The sequence below is a fragment of the Gouania willdenowi genome, chromosome 13 (assembly GCF_900634775.1).
Source record: "Gouania willdenowi chromosome 13, fGouWil2.1, whole genome shotgun sequence".
Taxonomy (NCBI): Eukaryota; Metazoa; Chordata; class Actinopteri; order Blenniiformes; family Gobiesocidae; genus Gouania; species Gouania willdenowi.
Window position 1 is genome coordinate 26,981,780 of NC_041056.1, and position 12,698 is coordinate 26,994,477.

At 38.4% G+C, this 12,698-nt stretch overlaps 1 protein-coding gene across 6 annotated transcripts in view; it reads left to right on the top strand.

Moving 5' to 3' along the window:
- Nucleotides 1-12,698, top strand: part of gdpd5b (glycerophosphodiester phosphodiesterase domain containing 5b) — a 58,449-nt gene that overhangs the window by 21,120 nt on the left and 24,631 nt on the right. For all 6 annotated transcript variants that reach the window (XR_003675362.1, XR_003675363.1, XM_028464657.1 and 3 more), the window contains exon 3: nucleotides 10,497-10,600. Coding sequence is in view for 4 of the 6 variants with exons in the window: in XM_028464657.1 (XP_028320458.1) it covers nucleotides 10,497-10,600 (104 nt within the window). In the remaining 2 variants the exon portion in view is untranslated. The remainder of the gene's footprint in view (nucleotides 1-10,496; nucleotides 10,601-12,698) is intronic.

Here is a 12,698-nt window from a genome sequence, read left to right on the forward strand (position 1 = left end):
TCTAGGGTACATGTCAAACTCAAGGCCCGGGGGCCAAATCCGGCCCTTTAGAGCGTCCAAGTCAGCCCGCAGAAGAAAGTAAAAATGACAGAGATTATTATTATTATTATTATTAATAAATTACAAATAATCCAGTTGTAGATATCTCGAATTCATCAATTTAATGAAACTCTGCAACATTGTTAGGGGCTTAATATTTCCTTTGTTTTATATTACATGAATGCAGACATTTTTAATTGCAAATTGTGGAAGGAACTCTCAATTTTTCCACAAATCTCGCGATTTTGCACAAACGCACAAAATTCAGGAATTTAAGGGTATTGAACTGTTATTGAAAACTAAAGGTGCTTTCACACTGAACGCGACTGAAGTGACTGAATCAACGCGATTACATTAAAATCAATGTAAATGATGCAATCTCAAGTTATCTCCCCTAAAGCGATGTGACACATGTAATTTTATCCCTCATCCTTCACTGAGCGGAGGCAGCAGCCCCTTCTTGAAAACCACAGTAACTGCTTTTTTTTTTTTTTTTTTAGTTGATTGTTATTATTTAATGTTTACACTATTAGAGAGAGCACAGTTCACCAAGTCAAATTCCTCGTGTGTATAACTTACATAACTTGGCCAATAAAGTTGATTCTGATTCTGATCATAACACATTCTGAGTGAACTCATCCTTTAATATCTCTGTAAAGTGATCATTTAAACTGTAAAAGCTCAGCAAAAAGGAAAAGAAGTGATCAACCCTCTCTCTTCCCTGTCCCTGTCACACACACACACACACACACATTGTTCCCTGGTGATCGCGTCACCGGAGTGATGAAATGATGGAGTGACCAAAAAGCACCGCTATGTGCAAACGACACATCAGGGGCGATGAAAACTACTGCAGCGCTGCGGTCGCGTTCGGTGTGAACACACCTTAAGGCACAAAGCTGTTAAAATTCATGGTCACCATGTGCTATGAACTTATTCTTTGGGACTGACAGCAGGTTAAGTGAGTTGGATCTTAGTGAGTGGGTTGGCAGATATGGGTGTGTGAGTTCTGTTAAATATTCTGGGCCCTGACCATGAAGTGCTGTGAAGGTGAGCTTTTGAATGTAATCCGGTAACCAATGGGAAACCAGTGTAGCTATTTTAGTATGGGAGTGATGTGATTGTGTTTGTTTGACCTGATGAGTAAACGAGCAGCAGCATTCTGAACTGACTGTAACCGGTTTATAGCAGACATACTGAGCGAGGTGAAGATGCTGTTACAATAATCAATGCGGAAGAAGGATGAGTTATAATTTCTAGTTCAGTGGCTGTTAACAAGTGCTCTGAGTTTGCTGATGTTTTGTTGGTGAAAGAAGCAAGATTTTGTTAGTTTTATATGGAGGTCAAGTGAAAGTGATGGATCAAAGATAATGCCAAGATTACGAATGTTAGAGTGTACTGATGGTGTGAGAGGTCCTATGTGTTGCATGATTTAAGGAACATGTGTGTCTTTGGCTATAATGACTAGGGATGTAACGATATCTAAATCTCACAGTTCGGTATAATCACGATAGTAACCTCACAGTACGATAATTATTGCGATACTGTAGGGAAGCTCACGGTTTTACAGGAAGGCACACAGTTTGCAGCAATGCTAACAATAACAAGACTGTCTTAATTGTCATACTTTAACATTCATGACATTACAATATATATATATATATATATTTATAAAATATAACACATACAGATTTTTTAGCTAAAGTGTAAAAATTCAAAGGGAGTCAGGAACAATCTTAAAGGCAACACAGGTATACAGGTGCTGGTCATATAATTAGAATATCATGAAAAAGTTGATTTATTTCAGTAATTCCATTCAAAAGTGAAACTTCTTCTTCATTGTTGGGTCTGGTGTCTCGCATCTTTTTCTTCACAATACCCCATAGATTTTCTATGCGGTTATGGTCAGGCGAGTTTGCTGACCAATCAAGAACAGGGATACCATGGTCTTTAAACCAGGTACTGGTAGCTTTGGCACTGTGTGCATGTGTCAAGTCCTGTTGGAAAATGAAATCTCCATCTCCATAAAGTGCTCTAAAACATTGTGATAGATGGCCGCATTGACATTGGACCTAAGGAAACACAGTGGACCAGCACGACATGGCACCCCAAACCATCACTGACTGTGGAAACTTTACACTCGACTTCAATCAATGTGGATTCTGTGCCTCTCCACTCTTCCTCCAGACTCTGGGACCTTGATTTCCAAAGTACATGCAAAATGTACTTTTATCAGAGAACATAACTTTGGACCGCTCAGCAGCAGTCTAGTCCTTTTTGTCTTTAGCCCAGGTGAGACGCTTCTGACGCTGTCTCTTGTTCAAGAGTGGCTTGACACAAGGAATGCATATGTTTGTGCGTGGTGGTTCTTGAAGCATTGACTCCAACTGCAGTCCACTCTTTATGAATCTCCCCCACATTTTTTAATGGGTTTTGTTTCACAAACCTCTCCAGGGCGCAGTTATCCCTATTGCTTGTACACTTTTTTGTACCACATCTTTTCCTTCCCTTCGCCCCTCTATTAATGTGCTTGGACACAGAGCTCTGTGAACAGCCAGCCTCTTTAGCAATGACTTTTGTGTCTTGTCCTCCTTGTGCAATGTGTCAATGTTCGTCTTTTGGACAACTGTCTGGTCAGCAGTCTTCTCCATGATTTTGTAGCCTACAGAACTAGACTGAGAGACCATTTAAAGGCCTTTGCACGTGTTTTGAGTTCTGAGTGGGGCACCTGGTGTCTTCAATATTAAACCTCTCCACAATATTCAAATTTTCTGAGATACTCAATTTGGGGTTTTCATTACTTGTCTGTTATAATCATCAACATTAAAAGAAATAAACACTTGAAATATGTCAGTCTGTGTGAAATGAATGAAATATATAAGTTTCACTTTTTTAATGGAATTACTGAAATAAATCAACTTTTTCATGATATTCTAATTATATGAGAAGCACCTGTAGAAACAGAATAATGAAATAATAATAATAAAAAAACAGCCAAGGCGATCAAAGTAGTGAAAACTTCTTTATTATGTGTTTAGCTTAATTCTAGTCCAACATTGAGGTTAGGAGTAACCTCTCAGCATTTAAAGTATCCACTAACCTTTTAAAATCCTTGTCAAATTTCTTTATTTATTTGTTTGACAGGGACGCTGCAATTCACCATATGTACAAAATAGGTTTGCAGCTGAGGTGATGCACACACAAGTTTAAAGCCTTAGTGCTAGTTTACAACTCCTGTCCCTGGTTGGGCCTGGTAAGGAAAGAAGATGCAGAGAAAAACGTAAGGGTCGTAGGACTGAGCCCTGAGGGACACCAGAGATATATGAAGAGAACCAATATTCCCACACTGTCTTACAGTCTTTATGAGTATATGGTGGTCAGTCAAAACAGTTTGATTTAATGTCCAATGTTTGCTCTAATAATCCAACTTTATGTTAATGCTGTTTTTAGTCATTGAGAATAAAATGCAAGAGCTAATGTAGTCTATCTGTATAAAGTATGTTGTGTTTCCTCTGTGCGTGCCTCTCATTTGAAGCTGAGGTGATGTCATCACACTACATGTTTAATGATCCTAGTAAACAAACGGTGACCAATCAAGATCGGGTATCGGTACCTGTAACCCGACCTGCATGAATCACAGAAGCGTGAGAACCAAAAGTCTCATGTTGAAACAAGTGTAGACTCATCTGTCATCCACAGGTAGATCATGCATTTTCTCTCAACCCTCATCTTTAAGTCATTTAGTCATTCAGCACGATTGGATCACATTGTCAAGCTGTTTTTTTCTGTTGAAGAAAAGAGGCTGTTGTGATGGAAGACAATCCTATGCCATGGTGTGCAAGACAATCCAACCTCTCAGTAATAATTGAGAGTTTTTCCATTCAGTTGCTCTTTACCGTCAGCGGCACAAATGCTTTGAAAATAAAGACAAAGCTGCACTATTCGTCTATGACCTTGTGGTTTTTATTTACTTTGAATTCAAAGTATGGGATAAGAGCTTGATGAGAAGTTACTAATGTTGCAGCAAAATGAAAGTTGCTGCCTCAGACCTGATCACCAAACAAGCAAGAAGTTATATGATGTACATTGGTGGCTGTTTTTATCTGGTAAATTAAAGTACTTGTACCTTATTTGAACCTACAGTATGTTTGTCTAGAAGGCAGCTTCTTTGCGTAGTTGTTTAGCTTCACTTGTGGTGTTTGTAAATTAGAGTTGTTCACAGTGTACTGTGAAGGATAATCAGGCGTAACCGTCAGTCAAACGTGTTAATAAGGTCATTACCACAATTTATATTGGTATGGATCAGTGTCAGTGTCCCCGATATACATCAATCGATCTTTATTCATAAAAAGCGCTTTTCATACATAGAAAATGCAGCACAAAGTGCTTTTACATAGTTAAAAAATACCCCCACCCCGTACAAACCCTGTCCACCACATACAGACACACAAGTTAAAATAAGGTCAATGGCACATGGCTGGATACAGAGGATCTAGGTAAGGAGATGGCTCAAAGAGCCATCTGCACCAGGAGCAGGACACAGACCGTGGGCACAGGGTGCTGAGACAGAGCCCCCGGTCCAGCAAAATAGCAGAAACTATTCCAGAGACGGGGGCCGTAAAACGCACCGTGTGCGTGTCCTGACTGTAGGGATTACTAAGAGGCCAGCGCTGGAGTTCCTCAGGGCCCGGGAAGGTTCATAGAGTAGAAGTAGTTCAGAAAAGTAAGAAGGACCAAGACCATTAAGACACTTAAAAACCAGGAAGATCCTGAAACGCACGGGGAGTCAATGCAGCGATTCCCACCTCCTGGTCTTCATCGGGACACGTGCTGCTGAATTCTATAATAATTGTGAACTTGAAATATTCTTTTTGGGAGACCAGAAAACAGGGCATTACAGTAGTCAATCCGACTAGTGATAAAAGCATGTATTAGCGTCTCCGTGTTGGCCTGAGAGAGAATGGGGCGGACTTTGGCTATGTTGTTTAAATGATAAAAACCTAATTTTGTCATATTTAAATATAGGCGAGTCAGTGACATATGGATTTCACCCCATGATATTTGATAAAATGGGCATGATCGGGCAAGGTTTACATGAATATTATGATGGAAATATAGATACTTTGAAATCTATAATGTAACTATAATGGTGCAGAAAATAAATTTAAATAGATTTAGAGTAATTAAAAGATTTTTTCAAAACCGCAGTCATGGCCAGACGGTCACATGATATTTTGACACTTTGAATAACAGAATAAATTATAGAAGTAATTTAATAAGTGGCATTTAAAAAAAATAAAAATTGTAATAAAATAATAATTAATAAATAAATAAATAAAAGTGAGTGCATGTTTACTTTTTCTACATATTGTATTTGGCAGCTTTTTATTTATTTAAACCATTTTTAACTAAATTTTTAAATGCATCCAGATATAATTCTTTTCAGTATGTGTTAAAAAACAGTTTGACAACATTTGTATAACCCATTTATTTACATTTTAATTTTGGTGAGATTTCCAAATTTATAACTTAGACTAGGCTGACCATTTTCTATGACATTGAGTTTAATTCATAACAACACAATTATAAAACCTTTTTTTAATACTGGTTTTATTTTTATGCAGATAGATAAAATCTATTTTATTGACTATATTGTTGAATATAGAATATAATTCCCCGTCAATTAGATTTAGCTTTGTTTTTCCTGTTTTTATTTTTGTGATTTTAACAATTGATTTATTTATTTTAATACATTTAGACTTGGTACAGGAGCTTGAGGCCCATCCTCTGTACAAATTTAAATTTGGAATTGCTTCACTTTGAAAAGTTTACATGAAACAATGCCAAATGTAAAACCGATGTATTAATCTCTCACAGAAAAGTCAGAGTTTAAAAGCCAGAAACAATCACTGTCCAGATCAATTTAGACAAACGATAGAAGCTGCACAAAAGACTATAAAGATCACTGTTTTTTTTTTTCAGCCAAATGCAAAAATGAACTAGTATTATTGCTCTGTATGACCACAAGCTTTGCCTTCAGTGCCTGTCTGATCAAATTAGCTGTTTTTCTCCCTTTGCTGTTGCAGTCGTGTCCCTAAAAATTGGGCGTGGTTACTTTAGCAAGTTAGAAAACAAGACCTTGTTTCATGCAGGCTCACATTGATATTTTTGGACAAATGCAATGAAGGGGAAAGATTTGGGAAGAAGCGTGAAGGCTTTTTATAAATTGGTGATTGCTGAACAACACTGAATATTATAAGTCTTAGCAAAGCATACTGTATGTGCTCATAGCTTAGATTATTTTTCTAGATGTTTGTTTCAAAGTCTGAAATGGGTTATCCTAAATATATAATTTCAGTGTCTTTGTCTAAAATGTTTCTAAACAAATACTCCCTAATGGCCTACTTTAATGTAAATGAAAGATATTACTTTTAAGTCATTTAGGTTCTTGTGCTTATTTTGAGTTTCAACTCATGACACTGGTGACCATAGCGTGTCAGCAGGGGGTGATGGATACATGGGACTGAACAATGTACCTCCCTACCTGCATGGGTTGTTATTGAGGACCATGGGAACCAGGAATGGAGATTTGTATTCCCACACTAACAGCTCTACCTCCCATAGAGGTTACCTCAACCTTTCTGTCACCAGCATTGATTTTTCTCTGCTCTTTATCAGAAAATGTGACTGTCAGCCAATGGGTCATCAGGGAAACATGTTGAATTTTGTTTTTTTTTAACACTGATAAAAGAGAGAACATCACATGACGAAAGGTTTTTCCCAGTATGACTCAATTTGTACACATTGTACCAGTGGTATCAGAGTACATTAGGTTAAAGATTTCTCAGGTTGTTTGAGGTTAAGCAGTGGGTGATAAATGTTTAAATATTACATGTGTTGCTCACATGTTTACCCATTTGCAAAAGTGAATAACTCCAAAAATGTATTGTTTTCAACGTTAGTCAGAAAGCTATGAGTGTAAAAATGTGAATAAACGGATGACACTGAACTTTTGGACTTATTGCAAAGCATCTGAATACAAGTAGATCAGTCAATGTCTTTTAAATGCAACAAAGATTGTTTTTTTTTTTTTTTTTTTTATCTATGACTAGGATTGATTTGAATATTTGGCTAGTCTTAAAATTTTTGCAGGTATGTTACTAAGTTATTTATTACTGGTTATTTTTTAAGAAGAAGCAACCGACACGAATGAATAGTTACTTGATCTTTAGAATCTTGAACAAAACGTGTGTGTGTGTGTGTGTGTGTGTGTGTGTGTGTGTGTGTGTGTGTGTGTGTGTGTGTGTGTGTGTGTGTGTGTGTGTGTGTGTGTGTGTGTGTGTGTGTGTGTGTGTGTGTGTGTGTGTGTGTGTGTGTGTGTGTGTGTGTGTGTGTGTGTGTGTGTGTGTGTGTGTGTGTGTGTGTGTGTGTGTGTGTGTGTGCGCGCGCTGGTTTGAAAGCAAAATTAGTCATTGGAGACTCTTGCAATAAAGTAACAATTCTTAAGCTATAAGATGCTGCAGAAGACTACATTTGTAGTGCTTTTTTTATAAACGGGTTTAAATGCACTACTTGCCTTTTTCTAATTCAACTTCTCTTTTTTCACTGGCAGCAATTTTTTATCAGAAGACTTGCTCTATAGTTGTTTCAGCCAGCAGTAATGATGTACGGCCCGCTCGTGTTCTATCAAATATGTCAGAACACTTTAAGAATAGATCGAGGGTTCCCTGGTCGTTAAGTACTTTAAGGGCACTGAGAAAGATTAAGTCAAAAGCATCTGTAATTTTTTAACCCCGAGTGTGTCGCCATTTTTTCACTCTCTAAAACAGTTTATTAGATTTTTGCTATATCATCAAGTGCGACAGAGAGGAGGACAGTAATTAGGGTGCATTTGAAGTTAATAAGAGTCTTGTATCTTTAATGAGCAAGGTGTATAAGGGAATACTGTGAGCAGAGTTCAGTGAACAAAGGAAAGTTGTGAAAAGTTAACTTCTGTTAGTTTAAAAATATATGTGCAGCTTGAGTTTTGTTTATGTCACACTACTACCTGCATGATTCTAATAATGACACATAGTCTCATTACAACAACATTTTCAACTTGGGTCTGGGCAATATATTAAGATTTATATATATTTCTATTTGGCGATATAGGAAATTCCAATATTGCATAACGATATATTTTTATTTTATACCTTATTTTGTATTAAAAGACTAATTTTAAGACTCGCCACTTTTGCTGCTTCTCAGAACAGCATGAAAAGCACAGTTGGAAAACCGAGACCTTCCCCTAAACAAGCCACACTACGGAACCCATTCACACATGCTCTGCCTTCTAAAAGAAAAAGCCAAAAGTGTCACATACGCTACACTCACAAAGCAGGTAAATGCGACCCAAATCCGATCTTTTTGTCTATACGTGACCTGTATCCGATCTGTTAAAGATGGTCTGAATAACACAATTCAGATTTTTTTCAAATCCGACACTGGGGTTTTATGTACAAAGACTTGCATGAAAAATGATGTGAAATAAGCGTACGTCATAGGACTGAACTGGATTCATGCACCTATCCTTTGAACATCTGAATCAGCGTGGATGTGAGCGTGCATATGCCCCCTCCCAGTCCACGCCCCATTTACATATGTGAATCATATTTAAATGAGATCGGTAGTGAACATCGTGAATCTGACTCACATTAGACAGATAAAAACATTTAAAAACTGTAACTCACAAAAAATGTGTAAATGATAGGTTCATGTGCGAATGTATTGTATGTGCCTAATAAATCCTTAGAATTTAAAGCATCAACTATGTAGAAACGTACGTGAAACACCACACATTTCCACGCTCACTCCAGTTTCTGAACATCGGGATTTTGACGTAGATTTTGACGGACACACTTTTTTGGGCGTAAGTACCTTTTGTACATGAGACCTCAGGTCACTTTCATGTGGTCCAAAATTCGATACGTGTAAGATTTTTCTTTTTTGCAATGCGACTGCAGTCTGGACGGCCATGGCTCTTTCTATCTGACTTCTACGTCATCACCATCCAAACAGACCGTTGTACAGATGTAGCAACATCACAGCAAACGATAGAGCGATAAAGCTGGCTCTCTTCTTTTTCAGTCTCCTTAAAGTTATGAAGTGCTGGCTTCTGTTGGAAAGAAACTTTCTCAGCGCGACACATAGTCATACACTGGACGCCTCCATATTTACTTCCGTAAAGCACCGTACGTGCCTTCGGGGTCAGATGGACTTCTCTGTCTGCTGCACAAGAATTTAATAATGTAGAAAATAAATAAACAAACAAATAACTTTAAACTTTAAAACCTAATGATATTTTTTCCCCCTAATTTAATGTGACTGCTCCGTCAGATCCTGTAACCTTGCTCTGATCAGTCCATGAAAAATAGGCAGATTTGGACAGAAACCGTCCTATTGATCTGCCATTGATTCGTGTTAATGCAGCAACAGTTTGTCATATAAGTCTGCCCCATTTGAAGATTATCTACTGACCATTGTCTAGCAGGTCTGAGCAGCGCTGTGTCATGGACACTTGTATATGTGAACATTGCGCCATCACTGCTTAAATTACGCATCTGATCAGCTGATTCTGGCCTGACATCAATGCGACACGAGTTTGACGTTCAAAACATGGAGAGAAAGACACAGAAACTCACTGTAGCTGTGCGTCCGAAGCGACATCCATGGAGGTACACTCACAGTGACCTTCTGGCTCTGCACCGCAGTGGACACACACGTACCGGACTTCACACGGGCTTCAGGCATCCATTTTTTTCTCTTTCTCACACTCACTTTACTCACGCTTTATTATTATTTTTTCATTCAGTGGATGTTAATATTGACTTGTTTTATTTGAATTATTTTCTTATACTAGTTAACTGGATCCTTTTTTCCCATCTCCGCTGTGTTTTGTGTAAACATTTACTGCAGCGGATCTCTGCGTGTGTGTGTGTGCACCTGCTTGTCAGTTGTACTATTTTTCTGTGCTAAAACAAAACAATCAATGCAAACAATTCCAGATTTGATGAATTGCATTGCACCCACTGCATTCATATATTTGCATGTCCTCCTCCCATTTTTTGCTCCCCTTGTGAGCTCCCCCTACTATACATATTCATTGGAGGGAAACGTGCTATATGGATTGAGGGAGCATTGTGACGTGCAGCAACCGCACACTCCTGACTCCCTGGGGTTGTACGGCCTATTAGCAATGTTTGCATACGTTTTAATACCCCTAAACCTTTAGTGAATCTGCCCTGAGTGTTCAGTGTCTTGCCCAAAAACACTTTGATGCAAAGATGGGTATAGACTGGGATCTTAACCTCTCAATCAGAAGTCGACCCCTCTACCACGGTCGCCCCGTGGCTCAAGATATGCATTTTGGTCCATCGTGCAGCGCTAACTGAACTTCATATGTATGTATTTGTGTGCAGTGGGAGCTGTTGTGGTCCTTCGTCCTCCTCTTTACCTTCTGCCTGCTGCTCATCTGGTTCTACTTCTGGTTCGAGGCACACAACGACTACAGTGAATTCAATTGGTGAGTTTGGCTCCAGTGTCAGTTGAAACTACAGCCTCATACCTCGTGTGAGTTTGTAGCAATACTAAATCTGAGTGTGGGATTTTTAATTCCAATACTAGACCTTGTTGAGTGATGTGATGCTGACAAAACTGTATCTTTAAATTAATTTCTATGAACTCTCTATCCTTTAGATTTATTATCCGTGTATTGGTGAGCAGACACAAGCTGTGGCACATTAGGGCTGCAGTAACATCCTTGAGATATTCTCAGTCTCCCCTCCCCCTCTCCTTCACAGCCATTAGATTCAGCAAACAACTACAATGTCACCTCTTGTTTTTTCTGTCATTCTTTACCTCGGGTTACCTTTTCCTCACATCCTTCCCCTAACCTGTAATAGGTCAGCCACATTGTCTTTCAGCTTTTTTTGGTACACTTTCTTTATTTTCATAGGAATGTAAATATTTGTATTTCTTATACACACTACAGCGTGGTTATTAGCACTAAGTGAAACTCCCTCTGCAATATTTCAGTGCTAATAGAATTAATGATTTGAATTTTGGTGTAATTAGTGAGCTGTTTTTGTCAAAACACAGACGTGCATTAACACATTTTCTGTGTGAACCCCATAGTTGCTTTGCCCCGACTGTGAGCATATGCATTATACATCAAGAAAAATGAAAACTTTTTTGGCTTCTTATTATGCCGCTTCTCTTCAGAAGGAAATTGAGAAATCCAACACTGCTGATAATAAGATTGTAATAACTCATTCTGTTTTGTAATCTTTCCGTGGTCCAGCAATAATGGAACTTTGCAATGTTTGTGTTTATTACTTCAATAAAGCACATTACTCTGGAGGAGGTGTTTCAAAGGTTGTTTGAGCCAATTTCATATCAATATGTTCATATCATTGGATATGAAAAAGTAACAGCATGTAGTTGGTTTAAACATGGGCAACTGGTGGTCCGAGGGTCACATGCGGCCTTCAGCCTTATTTTAGGCTGTCCCCAAACTAAACGCACAAAATGCATCCAAAAACACACACCTACATAAATACACTAAACAACAATAACAAAGCTGCAACCGACGTCGTAGGGTCCGAAGAAGTGGCTGGGGTTGGTAACCCAAGGTTGCGTATCCCAATATTGGGGATTTGGGTTCAGTCTGAGCAAATTAGGTGCAAATTGGTGGAAAAACCGCTGAGATATTGCATTCCAAATGTTTTAGCATTAGCATTAACGTAGCATTAGCCTAGCATTAGCATTGAACTAACATTAGCTTTAGCCTAAAAATAGCAATAACCTGGCATTAGCTTTAACGTACCAATAACAATTAACTGGCATTAACATTAGCTACCAATAGCTTAGCATTAGCATGAACCTAGCATTAATTGTAATGTAGCATTAGCATTAACGTAGCAATAACCTAGCATTAGCTTTAGTTAACCTAGCATTAGCATTAGCCTAGCAATAACATTAACCTAGCATTAACTTTACCCAGTGACGTGCAGTCAGGGTAGGCAAGGTAGGCAGTGCCTACCCAAGGGTGAATTGATATTTTGATTATTTATTTTAATTATAATATAATTATAAATTGTTTATTTTTCAATTTCTGATAGCCTACAGTAACTAAGTTTGAAAGTGTCAGCATTTTGTGCTTTTCATAGCCCAAATGACTAAACAGCGCTATTTCCTGGTACGGCAGAGACGCTGCACAGTCTCACTTTGCTGTAAGGCAGGAGGAGGCCACGCCCTCTCCCAAAAGCACATTGCTTCTCTGCCTCTGTTTCCATAGCTTTTTTTATGTTTGCGCATGCGCAGTTAGTTTCCCAAGATGAAAACCATTTACGTATAAAGGCAGCTCTCTACACTGCCTTTGGATGTAGCCGTGCTATGCTAAATGCTATACTTAAGTTCACAGTGCATTAGTGAATTGATATCACATGGCCTGCTATGTTCTCTAGCTAGTGGGTGGGATAACACTACAGGCAGGATGACAGCGCTAGAGACGATAAAGTAACTTTCTTTTGAGGAAAAACGCCAGCTCTTAAAAGTTGGGAGACCAACACCTGAGTTACCAGAGTTTCAGCAAAGGAAAGGTCATAAAATTTGAGTTTGTA